This window comes from Xenopus laevis, chromosome 3S, assembly GCF_017654675.1.
Source record: "Xenopus laevis strain J_2021 chromosome 3S, Xenopus_laevis_v10.1, whole genome shotgun sequence".
Lineage (NCBI taxonomy): Eukaryota > Metazoa > Chordata > Amphibia > Anura > Pipidae > Xenopus > Xenopus laevis.
This window is the reverse complement of record NC_054376.1, coordinates 28215837-28237985: the sequence shown is the minus strand read 5'-3', so window position 1 is coordinate 28237985 and position 22149 is coordinate 28215837. Positions and strand designations below refer to the sequence as shown.

General features: G+C 42.4%; 1 protein-coding gene across 3 annotated transcripts; it reads left to right on the top strand.

Moving 5' to 3' along the window:
• Positions 1-895: 895 nt before the first annotated feature.
• Positions 896-20450, top strand: cnnm4.S (cyclin and CBS domain divalent metal cation transport mediator 4 S homeolog). 3 transcript variants are annotated; one of them, XM_041588142.1, is made up of 8 exons: positions 902-2079; positions 6198-6561; positions 7629-7772; positions 9991-10128; positions 10232-10401; positions 13443-13542; positions 16358-16533; positions 20036-20450. In XM_041588142.1, the coding sequence occupies exons 1-8, from the start codon at positions 1063-1065 to the stop codon at positions 20222-20224; spliced, it is 2298 nt and encodes a 765-aa protein (XP_041444076.1). In that variant the 5' UTR covers positions 902-1062; the 3' UTR covers positions 20225-20450. The 3 variants fall into 3 exon arrangements, with proteins under 3 accessions (XP_041444078.1, XP_041444077.1, XP_041444076.1); XM_041588144.1 differs by lacking the exons at positions 16358-16533; positions 20036-20450 and adding an exon at positions 13655-13813 and having other exon boundaries at positions 896-2079; XM_041588143.1 differs by lacking the exons at positions 10232-10401; positions 13443-13542 and having other exon boundaries at positions 900-2079.
• The last annotated feature ends 1699 nt before the right edge of the window (positions 20451-22149 follow it).

Here is a 22149-nt window from a genome sequence, read left to right as displayed (position 1 = left end):
GAATCGCCGCGTGTGAATTAGCGCAGCGATTTCGCCGCGATTTGCATTGACGCCAGCGCCAAAGTTAGCAAAGCTATTTCGGCTTAAAAAACGCAGCGACAACTCGCCCAGCGCAGAATCGCGGCGAAATCGCGCCGTGTGCCCCTACCCTAACACTAAGCAAGGTTTATGTAACGGTACACGGTTGGTTGTGAAGAGCATGAGACAAAATGTTATCAAGGCAGAAGTGCTTACAGGATCCCATAGCGGTGATACTGTTTTGATTCCCAGAATTGACCTTACCAGTTCTGACAGGAATTACCTTTTAAACTTAAACGACGACAATTCCCCATTAAGGCTGCATTTGCCATGACAATCAACAAATCACAAGGACAAACATTGGATAAAGTCGGCATTTACCTATCTGAGCCTGTGTTTGGTCATGGTCAACTTTATGTTGCATTTTCAAGAGTGCAGCATTCATCTGATGTTAAAGTCAAGATTTTAAGTACAGCTCACCAGGGAGAACTCATTCAAGGACAGGAGAACATTTTCACAAAAAATGTTGTTTATAAAGAAATTTTTCAGTAACACTTTACTACCAATAAACTCAAAATTTAAGAATTCTAATAGCAGATAGGTAATAACAAGCAATAGGCACAGATTCACTCTACATCCCCACAAATTAGCGTCGCCAGTTGCTGCCTGGGGATGCCGAGTGAATCAGCACCCATCGCATTTTGCTGCCTCACTGTTGTTACCATTCTTTCATTAACGATTCTTTAGAGAATCGGGGGTTTACTGGTTAATAGTATAAGGCGGGAGCCGACTGACAGAGGGGCGTGTTCTACATGAAGTGGGCGTGTACTACAATAAGTGGGCGTGTCACTCGTAAGTGGCAGGAAATACCCCAGCACGTGTAACAGAGAAGCAATGGGGCGTGGTTATGCAAATACAATCCTGGCGGTAGAGGGAGAAAAAATAGCGGTAAAAGGGCGTGAGCTGGTCTGACAGGTGGAAAAAGGGACGTCATTCGTAGCGTTGAGGGGCGTGGCCCCGGCCTGGGAGAGCCCATAGTGTAGTATGGCTGAGTCTGATGGACGTTGCTACGGATTGCTCGGCCGCGCATTGTTTTTGCTGCTGCCCCTGTCCTGCTGCGCTGCCCGCACCGATTCTCCGCTGCCCGAGCACCTGCCGCTCATCCTGGGCTTCCGCTTGGAGAGAAGTGACCGACACGCCGCGCTGTCCCCGGACGGGGAGCTGGAGGTAGCGGAAGGCAGCCGGCTGGAGCTGCGAGTTTACGGCCTGCACCTGCGGGAGCACAGCGGGCAGCTCCTGGCGTTCACCGAGTACTCCCCGGGCTCTCAGGACAACCGCAGCTGCCTGGGGGACACTAGGGACTTGCTCGTGACCCGGCTGAACGCGAGCGAGGAGGGATTCGGCGCGGCGGCGCTGGTGCGTTTGGATGTGCTGCCCCTGCGGAAGAGCCAGAGCTCCCGGGTGTACGTGCTGTGTACGAGCCGAGGCCCCGGGCTGCCCTGGAAGTTACACGCGGGACCGGACGGGAGGCTGCGGGTGTTGGAGGAGGAGAAGCCGCTGCTGCCGGTCTGGTTACAGGGATGTATTATCGCCGTGTTACTCGCGCTCTCCGGGATCTTCAGTGGACTCAATCTGGGCCTCATGGCGCTGGACCCGATGGAGCTGCGGGTGGTACAACGCTGCGGGACGGACACAGAGAAGCGCTACGCGTCCAACATCGAACCGGTGCGGCGCCAGGGCAACTACCTGCTCTGCTCCCTGCTGCTCGGCAACGTCTTGGTCAACACCACCCTCACCACTCTGCTCGACCAGCTCATCGGCTCCGGTCTGGCCGCCGTCTTCGCTTCCACCGTGGGCATCGTCGTGCTGGGGGAGATCGTGCCCCAGGCTCTGTGTTCCCGCCACGGCCTGGCTGTAGGGGCCAATACCATCTGGCTCACCCGCATCTTCATGGTACTCACCTTCCCCGTGGCCTATCCCGTCAGCCGCCTGCTCGACTGTGTCCTCGGCCAGGAGATCGGAACCGTCTATAACCGGGAGAAGCTGCTCGAGATGCTCAAGGTGACACTCCTGGGACTATTGTCTAATATTTCTACATGTCACCCCAAAATAGCAGCCCCTGCCCACTCACCATATAGATATAATATACATACAGACTGGCACTGAACCCACATCTGTAACTAGATCTCTACCAACCCGACAGACTGTGGGATAGCAGGTATAGTAGGGAGAGATGGTGCCTATAGTAACAGTGGATAATAGTCTCTGGGAAGGGAGTGTGACTGTGGGATAGCAGGTATAGTAGGGAGAGATGGTGCCTATAGTAACAGTGGGATAATAGTCTCTGGGAAGGGAGTGTGACTGTGGGATAGCAGGTATAGTAGGGAGAGATGGTGCCTATAGTAACAGTGGGATAATAGTCTCTGGAAAGGGACTGTGGGATAACAGGTATAGTAGGGAGAGATGGTGCCTATAGTAACAGTGGGATAATAGTCTCTGGGAAGGGAGTGTGACTGTGGGATAGCAGGTATAGTAGGGAGAGATGGTGCCTATAGTAACAGTGGATAATAGTCTCTGGGAAGGGAGTGTGACTGTGGGATAGCAGGTATAGTAGAGAGAGATGGTGCCTATAGTAACAGTGGGATAATAGTCTCTGGAAAGGGACTGTGGGATAACAGGTATAGTAGGGAGAGATGGTGCCTATAGTAACAGTGGGATAATAGTCTCTGGGAAGGGAGTGTGACTGTGGGATAGCAGGTATAGTAGGGAGAGATGGTGCCTATAGTAACAGTGGATAATAGTCTCTGGGAAGGGAGTGTGACTGTGGGATAGCAGGTATAGTAGGGAGAGATGGTACCTATAGTAACAGTGGGATAATAGTCTCTGGGAAGGGAGTGTGACTGTGGGATAGCAGGTATAGTAGGGAGAGATGGTGCCTATAGTAACAGTGGATAATAGTCTCTGGGAAGGGAGTGTGACTGTGGGATAGCAGGTATAGTAGAGAGAGATGGTGCCTATAGTAACAGTGGATAATAGTCTCTGGGAAGGGAGTGTGACTGTGGGATAGCAGGTATAGTAGGGAGAGATGGTGCCTATAGTAACATTGGGATAATAGTCTCTGGAAAGGGACTGTGGGATAACAGGTATAGTAGGGAGAGATGGTGCCTATAGTAACAGTGGGATAATAGTCTCTGGGAAGGGAGTGTGACTGTGGGATAGCAGGTATAGTAGGGAGATATGGTGCCTATAGTAACAGTGGATAATAGTCTCTGGGAAGGGAGTGTGACTGTGGGATAGCAGGTATAGTAGGGAGAGATGGTGTCTATAGTAACAGTGGGATAATAGTCTCTGGGAAGGGAGTGTGACTGTGGGATAGCAGGTATAGTAGGGAGAGATGGTGCCTATAGTAACAGTGGATAATAGTCTCTGGGAAGGGAGTGTGACTGTGGGATAGCAGGTATAGTAGGGAGAGATGGTGCCTATAGTAACAGTGGGAAAATAGTCTCTGGGAAGGGAGTGTGACTGTGGGATAGCAGGTATAGTAGGGAGAGATGGTGCCTATAGTAACAGTGGATAATAGTCCTGGGAAGGGAGTGTGACTGTGGGATAGCAGGTATAGTAGAGAGAGATGGTGCCTATAGTAACAGTGGATAATAGTCTCTGGGAAGGGAGTGTGACTGTGGGATAGCAGGTATAGTAGGGAGAGATGGTGCCTATAGTAACATTGGGATAATAGTCTCTGGAAAGGGACTGTGGGATAACAGGTATAGTAGGGAGAGATGGTGCCTATAGTAACAGTGGGATAATAGTCTCTGGGAAGGGAGTGTGACTGTGGGATAGCAGGTATAGTAGGGAGATATGGTGCCTATAGTAACAGTGGATAATAGTCTCTGGGAAGGGAGTGTGACTGTGGGATAGCAGGTATAGTAGGGAGAGATGGTGTCTATAGTAACAGTGGGATAATAGTCTCTGGGAAGGGAGTGTGACTGTGGGATAGCAGGTATAGTAGGGAGAAATGGTGTCTATAGTAACAGTGGGATAATAGTCTCTGGGAAGGGAGTGTGACTGTGGGATAGCAGGTATAGTAGGGAAAGATGGTGCCTATAGTAACAGTGGGATAATAGTCTCTGGGAAGGGAGTGTGACTGTGGGATAGCAGGTATAGTAGGGAGAGATGGTGCCTATAGTAACAGTGGGATAATAGTCTCTGGGAAGGGAGTGTGACTGTGGGATAGCAGGTATAGTAGGGAGAGATGGTGCCTATAGTAACAGTGGATAATAGTCTCTGGGAAGGGAGTGTGACTGTGGGATAGCAGGTATAGTAGGGAGAGATGATGCCTATAGTAACAGTGGGATAATAGTCTCTGGAAAGGGAGTGTGGCTGTGGGATAGCAGGTATAGTAGGGAGAGATGGAGCCTATAGTAACAGTGGGATAATAGTCTCTGGGAAGGGAGTGTGACTGTGGGATAGCAGGTATAGTAGGGAGAGATGGTGTCTATAGTAACAGTGGGATAATAGTCTCTGGGAAGGGAGTGTGACTGTGGGATAGCAGGTATAGTAGGGAGAAATTGTGTCTATAGTAACAGTGGGATAATAGTCTCTGGGAAGGGAGTGTGACTGTGGGATAGCAGGTATAGTAGGGAAAGATGGTGCCTATAGTAACAGTGGGATAATAGTCTCTGGGAAGGGAGTGTGACTGTGAGATAGCAGGTATAGTAGGGAGAGATGGTGCCTATAGTAACAGTGGGATAATAGTCTCTGGGAAGGGAGTGTGACTGTGGGATAGCAGGTATAGTAGGGAGAGATGGAGCCTATAGTAACAGTGGGATAATAGTCTCTGGGAAGGGAGTGTGACTGTGGGATAGCAGGTATAGTAGGGAAAGATGGTGCCTATAGTAACAGTGGGATAATAGTCTCTGGGAAGGGAGTGTGACTGTGAGATAGCAGGTATAGTAGGGAGAGATGGTGCCTATAGTAACAGTGGGATAATAGTCTCTGGGAAGGGAGTGGGGGATAGCAGGTATAGTAGGGAGAGATGGTGACTTGGCTTCTTTTGGAATTTGAAAGCCCGTTGGGGTATATTTATCAAAGAGTGAAGTTAGAGATCGCCAGAGTCCTCTAGAGTGAAATTCTGCCACTCTCCATTCATTTCTATGGGATTTTTAAAAGAATATTTATCAATGAGTGAAAGTTCACCCTTTGATAATCATGCCTTTCAAAATGCCATAGGAATGAACTGAAAGTGGCGGAATTTCACTCAAACCGACTGTGGCGATCTCTAACTTCACTCTTTAATAAATCTACCCCCTATTTGGCAAACTTGACTGGTATCATCATAGTTTCAGCTCATCTAATAAAATAATTGCAATTTGCACAAATCCTGCATGTAGAGAGACAGGATTTCTGGTGATTTTAATAGTGAGCTGTAATGCATCTTCTAGGCAAAAGGAGCCCCCCCCCCTATAAGATATATTGGATCATTCATCTGACACCCAACAGTCTATTGTAAGTAAAGATGAACTGCAGCTCACCGTTTAATTGTTTGATTGGTTATCCTGCGGGGTATCCTGTGTTGATGCCCCAATCGAGTCAATCAATGAAAATCCAAATGCAGGACAAATCCACGGCAGTATTCTTAGACTGCAAAATCTTTTATTGGGAATGTAACCAGACCCAACATGTTTCGGGCTAGGCCCTTTATCAAGTGCCGATAAAGGGCCTAGCCCGAAACATGTTGGGTCTGGTTACATTCCCAATAAAAGATTTTGCAGTCTAAGAATACTGCCGTGGATTTGTCCTGCATTTGGATTTTCATTGATCTGACACCCAACTCCTGAAAGAAGAGGAATAGTGAAAATAAACTTGATTATTTCAGAAAAGGTACAGAATCAGTGGAAACTAAGAGAGCTGCAAAGCAGGAAGTAGTGTTCTGGCTATTATGTTAGACATCCAGTCACTCCAGCTTTTATACATTACATTTTTGGATAACTAACTATATTAGAAACATTTTTTATTTTGCACAGCCTATTTATTTACCCAGTTTTTATTTTTATACTGAACTGTTCCTTTAAGGTTGACCCTGTATCAGAGCAGAGACTATTGTAATCCTGGAGGGCAGGCTTTTTTCCGTGTCTACCTTTGTTTTCTGGAGCACAAACCTTTTCTTCTTGTTGTTGCAGGTGACTGAGCCGTATAGTGGTCTTGTGCGCGAAGAGATGAACATCATACAGGGGGCTCTGGAGCTGCGCACCAAGACTGTGGAGGTGGTCATGACCAAAGTAGAAGACTGTTTCATGCTGCCCAGCGATGCCACGCTTGATTTTAACACCATGTCCAGCATCATGGAGAGTGGCTACACTCGCATCCCCGTCTATGAGAAAGAGCGCTCCAACATCGTGGATATTCTTTATGTCAAGGATCTTGCCTTTGTGGACCCAGATGATTGTACCCCCCTGAGTAGCATTACCCGCTTCTACAGCCACCCTCTCCATTTCGTGTTCAGCGACACCAAGCTGGATGCTGTTTTGGAAGAGTTTAAGAAAGGTTAGATGTGGCTTCACCCCCAAAATGTGTCAGTTGAAAGTGCGCTGCTTGTTTGGAGTAAATGGAATGTTTCCGGTTTTATAGTCTCTGTACTGCCATTGAGTGTGTTTTAGTATTTTATGTTTTTTTGCGTCATTCACAGCCAAATGTTTTTCTGTTGTCAGCCTCGACACATGCTTGGGTATTGTTACAGCTCCGTGCTATCCACAAGCACCCAGTATCTGCTGCAGGTTTTATGGCACCAATGGGGAACCAGTATTCTGCCAAACAAGTGACCTCATATAAACTAACCCTTTAGCTTTCCAACGGATCTTTTTTTTCCAATATCCAGTTTTTTTTTTTAAAGGGGAACTTTCTCGAAAATGAATTTTTAATACAAGCTTCATCATACTGAAATAAACGTACTAAATTCAATCAATTAAAATTTCTGCATTGTTTCTGAAATAATCAAGTTTATGTTCACTATCCCTCTCTCTTCATTCTGTCTTCAAGCAGCAGTTGGGTGTCAGATAGTCATTGACAGTTAGATCCAATATATCTTATAGGGGGGCTCCTTTTGCCTAGAAGATGTATTAGAGCTCACTCTATTAAAATCACCAGACATCATGTCTTTCTACATGCAGGATTAGTGTTAGATTTTGTTTGTACTGGAATCAGTTATTTGAGTGAGCTCTAATACATCTGCTAGGAAAGGAAGCCCCCCTATAAGATATATTAAATTCAACTGTCCATGACACCCAACTCCTGAATGAAGACAGAATGAAGAGAAACAGATGCTGAGAGAGGGATAATGAAGATAAACTTGATTATTTCAGAAACAATGCAGAATTTGTATTTAGAAAGTTTCTTATTTCAGTATGATGAAGCCTATATTACATTTCATTTTTGTGATAGTTCTCCTTTAAGGAGGGAGAACGGAGAGGATGCAAATTCTAGGGATGCACCGAATCCACTATTTTGGATTCGGCCGAACCCCCGAATCCTTCGTGAAAGATTCGGCCGAATACCGAGCCGAAGGTCTTAGAACACTGTTTCCCAAATTATTCATGGAACATGTCTCCTTGCAGGCAGGTCCCATCTGGCTATCGTACAGATAGTGAACAGTGAAGGAGAAGGGGATCCGTTCTATGAGGTGATGGGACTGGTGACGCTGGAAGATGTCATTGAGGAGATTATCAAGTCTGAGATCCTGGATGAATCGGATTTGTATAGTAAGTTAGTTTGTGCATTGTTATTCTGATTGTAATGTTCCACAGTCCATGCTCAGAAGCTGCCGGATACAGAGCAAGTTTTTCTTTTAGTGCTGACCTTGAAATCCACTGCCTGTCGCCGGGCGACTAAATCTCCCCGAATCATAGCGTGTGCACTTACCCTTACCAGTGCAGGGCAACACTGAATCATATTTTGTATTACTTTAAAACACTTTAATTTTGTGATGTTACTGTTCCTTTAATGTCCAACCCCATGTCAGATTTCAAAATGGAATATAAAAAAATCTGTTTGCTCTTTTGAGAAATGGATTTCAGTGCAGAATTCTGCTGGAGTAGCGCTATTAACTGATGCGTTTTGAAAAAAACATGTTTTCCGGTGACAGGATCCCTTTAGAACACAGGCACATCGCCCATAACGTAAAACCAAAAATAACTAAAACCAATGCACTCATAATTGTGCTTTTTAAACCAGTCACTTCACTATTTAGCACTGAGCAGCTGGGTTTCATACTAGCGGTGTTCCCCTCCCTTCTGTCTGGGACCACTAATCCACCTGCTATATTACTGGAGAAAGCTACAGTGACACATATGTCCAAAGACGTTAACATTGGTTAAATATGGAAAGCTTTGAACACTGTCTTGTCATTGGGTTTGGTGGCCTTGAAATGATGCTGCTAAAAGAAAAGGCTCTTTACAGAATTATGTGCCATATGGCTGTTCTCAGTACTTGAGTGGCTGGTTCTGCACCTTGTGTGCTGACTTCTAGCCTGCAGGCACATTTAAACATACTGGAACCAGGCCAGGGCTAAACTGTAACAGTTGGTGCACCCTGGCGATGTTATATTTTAAAGTACTAATATTAAAAAAAACACCAGCCTGCAATAAATGCACTTAACTGACATTTTCTGCACCCAGCTACCTGTAGAGGTTCTCTAATGCCTTTCAGTAGTCACAGATGCAAATGGGTCCCCAACCTTTTTTACCCGTGAGCCACATTCAAATGTTAAGAGTTGGGGAGCAACATAAACATGAAAAAGTCCCTTGGGGTGCAAAATAAGGGCTTTGATTGGGTATTGGTAGCCCCTATGTGGACTGGCTGTCTACAAAAGGCTCTACATGGCAATATACTTCGTTTTTATGCAATTAAAACTCACTTCCAAGCCTGGAATTCAAAAATAAGCACCTGCTGTGAGGACAATGAGAGCAACATCCAAGGGGTTGGAGAGCAACATGTTGCTCACAAGGTACTGGTTGGGGATCACTGCTGTAGCAGATGTCAACTGCTGGAAGCAAAGCTTTTTTCTGTCTACAGATGTGAATGAAAGTTTTGCCCATGGTAATTCAGTAGCAGTTCCACAGTAGCGGTTTGTGGTGACAAGTCAAACAAAGTGAAGGTACGTGGGACATGATTTGAGGCTTTGGGGCAAATTTTCCAGAATTGTAAATTGTTGGGAAATCGTTTTTCTTCTCTGGTTCTTTTTGCTCTTGACTTATTGTTTAAGAATTGTATTAGTTGTATTATTGTATTCATTCTTTTTTACAGTGGTGTAGCAGGTGTTGGTTCTTCTCCTGGTCTGTTTGGCTGTTGCTACATTGTTTTAGGAGTCGGAACCAGAAGTGCAGAGAGTTGCTACTTTCAATGGCAAATAACATTTTAAATGACCGTATAGTCGATAAATTGCTTAGAATTATGTTTTATTTCATCAGCGCTGCAAAATATGTTGGCGCAATATAAATACATTTAGAATTTAAATTGCTTAGAATTAGGTTTTATTTAATCAGCGCTGCGAAATATGTCGGCGCTATATAAATACATGTAGAATTGTGCACATTAGTTTGTGTAGCAGTTTTCAGGTCACCAATAATAATCATAATAATAATAATAATAACAGTAATGGAAAAAAATATTGTTTTAATGTATAGTGCGGTTGTGACCCAAAACTAGGGCAGAGATCCAAAACTGCCACAAGAGAAGGCTACACAGGGATCGGCAAGTTTCACTTCCTCTTGAGCACAGGCCATTACTCCTTTCCCATTTACTCGGCAAAGTGTTTCATTGCTTGATAAAGTATTTGTGCTTTGGATGGGAAATATATACTTTGCCATTGCCCTTCTTCTATTTATTTATTTATTTATTTTATATTCTGCCTATGGATGAAATATTCCCTTTCGTTTCCTAATAGCTCATGATCTTTTATCCTTCTAACCTGTTTTGCAGCTGATAACCGCAGTAAGAAATATGTCAAGCGTCGCCAAGACAGGAAAGATTTTTCAGTATTCAAGGACCCAGAAAATGAATTGAGGGTTAAAATCTCCCCTCAGCTGTTCCTTGCTGCCCATCGCTTCCTGTCCTCAGGTGAGTTTTGTTTTCCCCAAACACCCTTTGCCTCCCTTGCAAAAACCCCCCCCCGTGCGGGCATATATGCCTTATCTGTCTTTCCATATCCTGCTGTTTTCAGAAGTTTCCCTGTTTGCACCTGCACTAGTCTCAGAGAAAACCCTCTTGCGCTTGCTCAAGTACCCTGATGTGGTTCAGGAACTGCATTTTAATGAGGAAGATAAAAAGGCACCAGAGAACTTCTTGTACCAAAGCAGCAAGACAGCAGATTACTTCATACTCATCCTGCAGGTACTGGGGAAGATTGAGGGAAATGATCACTGATTACAGGGATACAGGAGGCCTTTTAATTACTTTCCTTTCACCTAAGATTCTATGAGCACATGGAGGACCCATGGGACAGAAACAGAACAATCCTATTTGGACAATAGTAATTCATTTAGACATTACCATAATATGAAGTGTGCCCAGAAATGTGGTCAGACCCTCCCTATGGCCATCTTTGGACAAATGACAGAGGGGCTGCTGTAAGATGCCATAGACAGTCACTATTGTATGGGCTAGTGGGGTGCTGTTTTAGCCTCTCTACCTATGGGCCAAATTTGAAACCCAATCTGGGCCTGTCTGTGGCATTACTCAAATATGAAAAGGTAGAAAGTGAGATGCCATACTGGCAATGCATGACTAATAAGTGGAGAGAGTTTGGCTGTATGAAGGTAAGGACTAAACCATGATTAGTGATACTGCTTTCTACAGAGTATTAAGAGACAGTACTCTGGTTGAGCTCACACAGACCGTGACATTGAAAGCATTATATGTAAGTCTGAGACCCGCAACCAACTGTAGTAAGGAAGGGCTTGTTTATATAGAGCTCATACTCTGATTATTAGGTGTGAAAGAGGGAAGGGTACGAACAAAACAAAAATTAAAATAGATTTGATGGAGTTATAAAGTAGCACACGGAAAGTCTGAGTTGTAGCTCTTTCATCCCAGCAACCCAGTTCAGATGGTTGAATCCTTAAAGAGCGTTCACCCTGACAGAGCAGAATTTAATTAAAATGTAACTTTTACTCAGACTTGCCCTTGTGCTACTTTATAAACTCCATTTGTTGCTTTAAGTTGGATATTTTGTTATACAACCTTGCGGGTGAGCTCAATTTCTGTCAAGGGATGACTAGGTTTTTTTTTTAACTGCATCAATGTTTGTCTAATTTAATTCTGCATCAGTGTGTATTTTATTCATGGTTATTACCTAATGTCACCTTTGTGTCACTGAAAAATAGCTGAATGGTTCCAATGTCAAGCAGACTGTATGAGTCATGTGTAACTGATAGTGATTCCAGGGTTAAGTCACTTGTTCTGTTGAGACAGCAAAGTAGCCTGTCTGGTTTTGGAATTGTACAGGTGCCTTCAGATGTAATGCTGTCTCTATTCAGGTTGCTGGCCCCTATTATAGAATACCTGTAGAAATATATGCAATAAATAATCAAAATACATTCAAATAGATCTTAAATTGAGAATTTCATATTTATAAAAATATAAAATCTATTTAAAGCATATGTTTTGTCTGTCTCCAAGACTAAAAGTCTCTCATGGTTTTCTTTGAATCTGTGATAAAGGTATTTCTATGTTAGACAGGTCAGAGTTCGCTCATGCCAGAAGGGGGGGGGTGTATTTTTTTTTCTATTTAAAGAGATACTGACAGCAGAAATTAAAAATTTTATAATTATCATAATATTGTCTTTGCATACTATTTATCATTTTACCATAAAAGTATTTGCCTGGTGCTTTTACATCATCCATTTGATCCCCCATGTTTCTCTGAGGGGGCCGCCATAATTGTTTAGAAGTAGTCCGTTAGCAATAGAAACTGACAGGTTGAGACGGGACGGTCGCGATGGCAAAAGGTTCAGGTTTAGGAACAGCAAGTAATTCACAAAGCAGACCTATCGGTGAAAAAGCATCAACATGTGACGTATAGGTAACTCTTAATGTACGTTAATATTTTGAAGAGCAGCTTTTTAATGTCCGCATCACTTTAAGGTAAAGTAAATTGCTACCACAGTATAGGTATGTGATCTATTATCTGGAAACCCTATCAAGAACCTATCAAGAAAGCTCTGAATTCTGTAAAGGCTGTCTCCCATATTCTAATCAAATAATCCAAATTTTTCAAAATGATTTCCATTTTCTCTGTAATAATAAAACAGTAGCTTGTACTTTATCCCAACTAAGATATAATTAATCCTTATTGGAGGCAAAACCAGCCTATTGGGTTTATTTAATGTTTACATGATTTTCTAGTAGACTTAAGATATAAAGATCCAAATTACGGATCCATTACCCGGAAAACACCAGTTTCCGAGCATTCTGGATAACGGGTCCCATACCTGTACCATAGTAAATAGAAGGAATGAACTGTGCACACAATAAATTTCACAAAGAAGGATTCCACTCGTCCTTTTTAAGGAAAGCAATATGGCAGCGATACCAATAAGGAATGTTTTTTTGTATACAAGAGTGTGAATATGATAGTCAAAGTCATATATGAAAGTTTAGACCATGGGAGGAAAAACATGTTTTTTGTAACTTTATTTAAAATAAATAGCTGGTTGTCCTAGCTGAGTTGACAAACTTGCCTTTGTTTCTTATTTAATTCAATGCCCATCATATGCCTCTCTTTGCCCTAAGGTGAGCAACATAACAAAATCAATGTGTGACTCTTAACTGCTGTTTCTTTTCATTTTTTGGTGAGGATTTGGTGAAACGCTTATTGGTCTACTGATAAATATTTGCTCTGCTGAGACAGGAAATAAAACATTACATCCCTAATTTTTACACACACAGTAACAGATTGCACTGCATCTAGTTCTGTAATAAAATCTACACCATGAATATTTGTCAGTAGCAGACTTTGCATCCCATTTAATAACCACTTTTTATGCAGATAAGACTATTCTCTTTAGTATTCTGTACTGGTGTTTTCTCATACATTCGCTTTGGCAAAATAGGTGGTTGGTTGGTTTTTTTTGTTTTTTTTTTTTTCTTTGTTCCAAACGCCCAAAACTTTAACGGCCACTATGATGTAAACATGAGTTTTATATGGGATCCATAGCCTTTGCGGCAGAAAGCTGTGTTATAAAGACAACTAATATCCAGTGGTAAAGCAGAACAGGACTGCCACAATTGCAGGATCAGCTATATAATAATCTTCTCATTATAGCAAAAACGTATGTATAAATGTAATGAAAGTGAATTGCCCTGATCCCCTGGTACTTACCTACTTTACTCAACAGAAGTGTAATTTTTAAATGTATATGTTTTCTTCTTAGGGTAAAGTTGAAGTAGAAGCTGGCAAAGAGAATATGAAATTTGAATCGGGAGCCTTTTCCTACTATGGCGTTATGGCCATAAACACACCATCTGCTCCTGGTGAGACCCTGCTCCACTTTTTGCCTTTAAAGCATTCCACCCACAGCCTCAGCATTCATTTCTATTTCAAAGCTGTCACCCACCCCTATTTACTTTCTTCCATTCCATCCAGCTCCTGCCCATCCCCGTACTATCCTTAAAAAGGGCTCTCTCTTTTCCAGGTTAGCAGGTAAATTAAAAGCCTGCATGTGTCTATAGGATGTGCATGATATTTGCACACGTGGCCTGAAGACTGGCTAATTGTTCGGGGGGGGGGGAGTCCTGTTTGTTGCTTAAAGGAAAGCTATACCCCCGAAACAATGTAGGTCTCTATAAAAAGATATTGCATAAAACAGCTCATATGTAAAACCCTGATTCATGGAAATAACCTAGTTTCATAATAATATACTTTTTTAGAAGTATGTGCCATTGGGTAATCATTAATTGAAAATTGTCATTTTAAAAAAACAAGGGCCACCTCCTGAGATCGTACAATGCTTAAGTATTCATTTTGGGGGTATTGTTTTCCTTTAATCCAGTTTTTATTTATTTATTTTTGGACGATCAGTTTCAGGCCCATTAGGAGAAAACCCCAGTATCTCTCTCATTGCAGGTGGTAACAAGGCTTAAGTGGAGCAGTATTTCTGTGCCAAAGCAGGTTTTGTGCTATGATAAGGCTCATAGCTATTAACTATTAAATGAGCTAACAAAATACCATGAATCCACTAATCCCTTGCTATTAACCAGCCAGAACGATACCAAGTATGCTGCTTTTCCCTTTTTCTCCCAACATCTATTCTGTCCTTGCATGGTTTGGAGAAATATAGGCCCTCCTAGAACTGTGTGTATCATCACAAGACCTCTTTATTTGTCAGAACTGTATGTTCCTGAGCTGCTATATCAGTGTCTGAATGATCTGTTCTGTTTGTGGCAGTATTATTTTCTAGCCTTTATTATCTGCTCTCTATTCAAGGTCTGCATGAAGATACCATGTCTTGCGTCTCAAAACCTTTTCCTGGCAATCTGGGAAATGTCATCTTTAAGTGCTAGCTTTTGTTGCCATTGCCTTGGGCACATACATATATATATACACACACACACACACACACACACACACACACACACACACACACACACACACACACACACACACACACACACACACACACACACACACACACACACACACACACACACACACACACACACACACACACACACACACACACACACACACACACACACACACACAAAAAATAGTTGAGCTTCATAAGACACAAATCTGCCACATTCAACCCTTCACTTAATGGGTAAATATACACTCCAATTTAACATGAGCTTCTTATCTGAGAAGGACCTAGGGGTTTGTCTTGCATAAAAAAGGGCATTAACTCAAGGGATGAAAACATAATTTTGCCTCTGTATAGGTCCCTGGTAATCTCTCACCTGGAATATGCAGTGCAGTTTTGGACTCCAGTCCTTAAGAGGGAAATAAATGAGCTGGAGAGAGTGCAGAGACTAAGTGCAACTAAATTGGTTAGAGGGATGGAAGATTTAAATTATGAGGGTAGACTGTCAAGGTTGGGGTTGTTTTCTCTGGAAAAAAAGATGCTTGAGAGGGGACATGATTACACTTTACAAGTACATTAGAGGACATTATAGACAAATAGCAGGGGACCTTTTTACCCATAAAGAGGGTCACCATACCAGAGGTCACCCCTTCAAACTACGAAAAGAACTTTATTTGAAGCAGTGTAGGTGGTTCTTCACAGATGTGTGTACCCACTAGGACCAAAGCCATCATGGGAAAACAAATTGGTCTTGTTCTGTTGATTTGGCAGGGTTGCAGTTTGTAAATCAGCCCTGTCTGCCTGTCACTGCGTCGGATAATATGAAATGCACTGATCATGATATAAATAATGGTAACTTGTCTTCTAAGAATAATGGCTGCAGATCCTTAATGCATTGTACAGTGAAAGACAGAGGGTAGTGACATTCCAAATACATTCAATACAGTGAGAGGTAGTGGGAACTTTGGCCCCAGATACATTGAGCACAGTTGGGAGGCAATGACACCCCAGACACGGAAGACACAGGATCAGACATAATGATGACATGGCTGACTACACACCACTATTACAACAACAAAATATATATTTATTGGTTCAAGGATAACGTTTTAAATGGTAGAATTAATTATTTGCTATCTACACAGTGTAACTTAAGATTAATAACTGCTACATCATAACAATCTTAAGTTTATTTTTCTTTCTTTAAAAGAAGTTATGGGTGGAAGAAACATTGCAGCCTCTTGTCCCCAAGCTGCAAATGGGAGTACAACCTTTTTTTGCTAACAATACATGAAGCAATATAGCTGCCTGCTGTTCTACCATATGTCCTTGCAAAGGAACCCAGATCTTTCAGCTACCCATTGAGCAGTCTGGGCCCAGTCAGCTGTAGAGCACAAAAATGGCCTGTGTGCTGCTGCAACTTTCCACCCAGCAAGGAAAACAGCCTGGTGTGCTATAGGCCTTAGTATAATGTATCTGATCAGCTGATTAACACACCAGTGAAGAAGCATCCTGAGCATTTTGGAATTGGAGTTTTCGCTGGAGAAGAGCTGGCTTCTGGGACATTTGTTTCACGAGTCAGAACCAGTTTTGAAGAATGGAGCTGCTTCAGTTTCAATTACAGTTTCAAACCAATTAACTTTAAAACCACTGAAAATGTTTCATTCGTAATGGAAGTTTTCTTAGAATTATATTTTTTGAAAATTATTTGTTTATCCCAAACCAATTGCTGCCACTCAACTCCTTCTCTCTCCTTTCCTTTACAGAACTCCGCTCCCCATCCCACATGAGCAGCCCCAATCGCTCCATCTCCCTGAGTTGTCACGAGAGATCTAACTCCATCTCTTCCACAATCGGTGGCAGTAATACTCCGCTTATCGTTCAGGCACAGTACATGGCAGACTTCAGTGTGCGAGCCCTCGGTGATCTGCAGTTTGTCAAGGTAAGAGCTCTGCAAAATCTGCGTCCTAGTTTCCACTTGTTTAATGTTCCTTGCCTTTGTCCCTTTGGTATTGCTCTCCTCACCCTGGATAGTCAATCTGTAGGCACTTCTATTTAGTATTGGATAATTTATTTAGTTCCTTTTATATTTAAAATGTTTTTAATTGTTTTGTCACAATTACACAACGTCAGATGTAAGTGACTTTAGGGCATCTAAGGAGATTTGCTTCTCTATTAAGCTCCTTTAGTGTGGGCTGCTGATCTGCTCCAAATGCTTCCCCAATGGCTGACATGTGAATCGCTGCTGGGGAAATGTGCTCTGTGTCGCTACTTTCGGAAATAGCTAAAAAGTAGTGGTACAGAGTATGCACATTTGCAGGAGATGAGTTGCCCTTGCTAGAGCTAGCTCAAGAAATAAATAAATTTCGCCCCCCCCCCCCGATTAAAGGAAAAAGTACGTTCAGCGCTGTTCATTGAACTCGCGATAAACGAGGGCATACCACCACTTTAAGCTTTAAGTTATCTAATGAAGATCTCAACAAGCTAATAAAAAACAGTAGGTTTCAGATAGCCTGCATGGGGATGATACAATATTGTTCCTTGACAATCTATATGATGCTGTTGGTCCAGCCCTCTTAATAAACCGCCATACAAGTTACTCTGGCTTAAATATCAACTGGGGCAAAGTCTTTCCAGTTGATCCCTTAAAGGAGAAGGAAAGGCTAAAACTAAGTAAGCTTTATCAGAAAGGTCTATATAAATACACCAGTAAACCCTCATTGTAATGATGCTCTGGGTCCTCTGTCAAAAGAAACACAGCATTTCTTTTCTTCTATTTTGTACACATGGGCTTCTGGATCAGACTTCCTGTTTTCAGTTTAAACCTCCAGGGCAGGGCTTGAGCATGCTCAGTTTGCTTCTCACTTCCTCTCCCTTTTCCCCCCCTCCCTCCTCCCCTTCCTGCTGTAATCTGAGCCCAGAGCTATGAATGAGCAGCGAGAGACTCAGGCAGGAAGTGATGTCACACCAAGCTAATATGGCAGCTACTATCCTAAACAAACAGAGAACTTCTAGAGCTGTTTAATCAGGTATGGTAAAGCATTCTGCAGAATAAATATGGTGTTCTAGCATGCAGTATTGTGGCTAATCTATTGGCAATAAACAGCCATGGTAGCTTTCCTTCTTCTTTAATAACCAAGTATATGAAGCCCCTCTACAGTGGGCATCCTCCTTTAAATACCTTGGTGTTCACGTTTATAGAGATCTGACCAAATACCTTAACCTTATTCCATTACTTTCCCTTTTGAAAGCTAAAATTAAAGCATTGGGATCACTTCCATTGACTTTGGACAGATAAACCTTTTTAAAATGATTCTAAATCCTAAATTTACCTACTTGTTCTGTCAAGCCCCATTGACCCTCCCCAGCAACTGCTTTCTTAAATTAAAAAGCATGTTATTAACTCTGTACTGGGCCTCTTCTCTGCCCTGGACTATCTACTTTACAACATCCCTCCAACATGGGTGGCTTAGCAGCCTCTTACCTCAAAATGCTGATAAAATTATTGCTGCCTTAGCAGCTGGCTCGTAGGAAGCCCTTAAAAACTTCCTCCACCCAGGATCATACAGATTATCTCCATTAACAAAAGCAACTGTACAAATCGCGGTTCCCATAAGATGATTCCAATGCTTCCATCTGTACCCCTCTATGGTATAGTTCTCAACTTCCCCACTTTAAATCTATCCCGACCCACAACTATGGGCTAAATACAACATCAAGTACCTGGGTCACATAACTGAAAAGTGAGAAATACTCTCATTTGATGACCTAAAAGCTAAATATGATCTACCTAACAAGATGCTCTTTGGTTATATACAACTCAGACATGCTCTAAAAGTGCAATTTGGCAACAATAAGATTACCACTACTCCCCGTAGAATAGATTCACCTCAGATTTGTCTAAACCAGTATCCCAATTCTATTCTCTCCTGAACAAACCTGCTGATGTGGTATTGCCAAAATTATACGAGCTATCGACCTGGGACGTACCACATCTCACACCAGATGTGGACAGATATCTTGGAAACCCGTAGTAGGAAAAAATGTTACAATTTTGTTAGACATTGCATAGAACCTATTTAACTACTCACAGCTTAAATTTGATGAACTCAAATATACCCTAAATGTAGTCACACGCCAGCTAATTACATCCACCTAGTTTGGGAATGCCATGGCATACAAAAATTCTGGAAGAGTGACTGAAGTAGTCGATCAACTCTTCGCATTGATAATCCCTTTAGACCCGTTAACACTCCTATTAAACTCAATTGTATGAAACTGTCCTTAAAGGGATTCTGTCACAATTTTTATGATGTTGTTTTTAGTTTCTAAATTACACTGTTTACACTACAAATAATTCAATATACAATATAAAATTTCATTCCTGAACCAGCAAGTGTATTTTATTTATAATATTTGTGTAGGAGCATCTCAGGTCATGTGCTTTCAGAAAGAGCCAGCACTTTATGATGGAACTGCTTTCTGGCAGGATGTTTTTTCTCCTACTATGTAACTGAATGTGTCGCAGTGGGACCTGGATTTTACTATTAAGTGTTGTTCTTAGAGCGACCAGGCAGCTGTTATCTGGTTACCTTCCCATTAGGCTGCTGGGGGGGTTTGCAATCAATTCAACTTGCAGTATAGAGTGACTGAAGTTTATCAGAGCACAAGTCACATGACTGGGGGAAACTGATTTCCCATGTCAGATTTCAAACTAAAAAAAATCTGTTTGCTCTTTTGAGAAATGGATTTCAGTGCAGAATTCTGCTGGAGCAGCACTATTAACTGGTGTTTTCAAAAAAACATGTTTTCCCATAACAGTATCCCTTTAACCCAACCAAAAGGGCCTTCTGCGCTGAGCTGTTTCTCTCATGCTAAGGGGCTTGCAAGGAAGTGTGCATTCTTTTTAAAGGGGATGTAAAGACAAAAAAAAATCCCACTTTAAAAAATGGGTACCGTTTTTATAAGAAACCTGACTGTATGCAGTGAAATTTTGGTTTAATTGCCCCAAGAAACCTAGTAGTCTACCCTTGGTCTGTTGCAGTGTTGTTTCTACTGATATTAGGGATGCACCGAATTCAAGATTCTGCCTTTTTCCATCAGAATTCACATTCGGCTGAATCTTTGTCCCTGACTGACCCGAATCTTAATTTGCACATGCAAATTAGGGTTAGGAACAGAAGCCATGTGAGTTTTCGTCACAAAACGAGGAAGTAAATTTCCCCCTCACTTTTGTTCATATAGGTACAAGAGATCTTTCATGAAAGATTCGGCCGAATCCCACATAGTGGATTCGGTGCATCCCAGACTGATATGCTCATAAATATGATTGATTATGCATTATTATTGGTTAACTGGCAAATATGATTAGAAACGGTGTTGAGGTGCCTCTTGGGTTATTTTGTCAGCTCACTCTCTGCTCTTTCTTTTGCTTTCTCACTTAGATCACGCGAGAACAGTATCAAGGAGCACTCCTGTCCTCTCGCTTAGATAGCAGCCCCCAGTCCCTGGATGGAGGAACTCGCAAGCTAAATAGCACCTTATCAGAGCACAGTGAAATTCTGGAGGATGAGACCATCAGCCTTCTGAACCAGAGGAACTCTCAGCACAGTCTGCAGCACAATGCAGTCTGACACCACCATCTGCGTCTGCTTAGTATTGCTCCACCGGATTTTGATTTGCACCTGAAAACTGAGGAGTGCTTGGAAGATCGCTGGAATGGACACTTCAATAATCAGGAGCAGTGTTTGGCGACGCAGGAGTGAAAGGAATTGTTGGTGGGGAGGGGACGGGGGAGCGTGAATATGGCAGACCATGTCTTTGCACCACTCTATTTTGGATACCATGCTGTGTATATCAGTAACTGTTTTGGATACCATGCTTTACGTATTTGTAACTCAGGGAAGGTTTTACGGTTCTAAATGTGCACTGGAGACACCCCCTTACCTCATAAGGATCGGTGGGGGGGGAACCTCTTTTTAAGTCTTCCTTGGGTTTGGGAAAAATTCAGTCTTCCTGGTGGTGTTTGCAGCTTCTCCTGCACTCACTTGTATGTGGAGTGTTCTGTGCTGATATACAGTGCAGTCACATCCACATTGGCTGCTGACAGTTTATGCACTTAAGCTGGCCATAGATGTTGAGATTTTTAAAAGATCAGATCCTGATCCACGGTCTTCTCGGAACGATCGTACGAATTGTCCATCAACTAAAAAGACCAATTTGCCAGGAAAACAAAGGGGAGCTGCCTGCTTGGCCCTGCAAACATAGATAGATTGCACTGGGGCCGACAAAGATTTATTGACCTGGCCGATCAATTTCCTAACAGATGTCGGCCGAAAAATCGTAAGATGTACGATCGTTAGAAACCCACTAACCGCACGATAATTTCGAAGGATTGGTCGGGCTTCCCTAAAATCGGTCGCTCGGCAAGAAGAATCGTCGCGTCTATGGGGAGCTTAAGTATTTTCTGGCAGTCCCTCTAAGTACGGGCTCCCATGAGACCAAATAATCCCAGTAAGCAAACGGTATGGTGGTAACTGGAACAATTTAAGTGGTACTTTCAATGAGCTTCCAGCAGTATTTCTCTCGTTCTGTTCAGGCATCAGTCATACAGTCTCTATTTAACCCTTATCCAGCAATAAGCAGAGGTCATTGGCTCAACATGGAAGTTGTAGAGACCATCTTGTCATATATAACATTTCTAATGCTTGAAGACTGTAGATCGAGTGTGTTCATGGTGGATAAAATGCATGCCACTTATTTGCATTGCACTCTGGGTAAGGCTGCTGAATTGGTTTAGTGTGTTCTTGTTCAACTATAGCTTTTATGTTCCCTTTACTGTTTACAAAGTTTCATCCAAATGTAATGCAAAATCCCATAGATTATGTGACAGTATGACTTCTTTCTTGTGTGTGCACCGACTAGCCCGCTTAGGGTTCATTAGGGGGTTCTTGCACTGGACACTATAACATGGGGGGCCAGTTCCAAACTAAGTAAAATAAGATGCTTGTCTATGCAAGGTGAGCTGGCCAGTTAGTGATTTATTTTAAAAGTTTACTTATCCTTTAAAGAACCAGTATCCCCCAAAAATGTAAGTGTTTTAAAGTAATAAAAATATACTGTAGCGTTGCCCTGCACTGGTAAAACTGACCTGTTTGCTTCAGAAACACTACTATAGTTCATATAAACAAGCTGCTGTGGAGCAATGGAGCAATGGTGGAAATTGAAAAAAGTCTATATGGCACAGGTTAAATAGTGGATAACAGATAACACCATTATGTACTACAGAGTTTCTGTTATCTACTGTGTATCCTGTGCTTGAATGGCTGTCCCCGTGGCTACACACCAGCTTGTTTATATAAACAATAGTAGTGTTTTTGAAGCAAACACATCAGTTTTACCACTGCATTATATTTTTATTATTTAAAAACATTTTCATTTCATGTTCCTTTAAGCACTGCGTGGTGTTATCAGATGTTTACAAGCTGCTATACCTGACAACTTTACAACTTTTGTTCATATAGGTACAAGAGGTGCTGCTGTAGTTTCAGGCAGGTAA

What these genes read in the sequence shown, in the direction of transcription:
- cnnm4.S (XM_041588142.1), top strand. Translation starts at nt 1,063, where the DNA reads ATGGCTGAGTCTGATGGACGTTGCTACGGATTGCTCGGCCGCGCATTG. An exon ending in ACTTCATACTCATCCTGCAG is followed by an intron (nt 10,402 to 13,442) that starts GTACTGGGGAAG and finishes TTTTCTTCTTAG; the next exon opens with GGTAAAGTTGAAGTAGAAGC. An exon ending in GTGATCTGCAGTTTGTCAAG is followed by an intron (nt 16,534 to 20,035) that starts GTAAGAGCTCTG and finishes TTTCTCACTTAG; the next exon opens with ATCACGCGAGAACAGTATCA.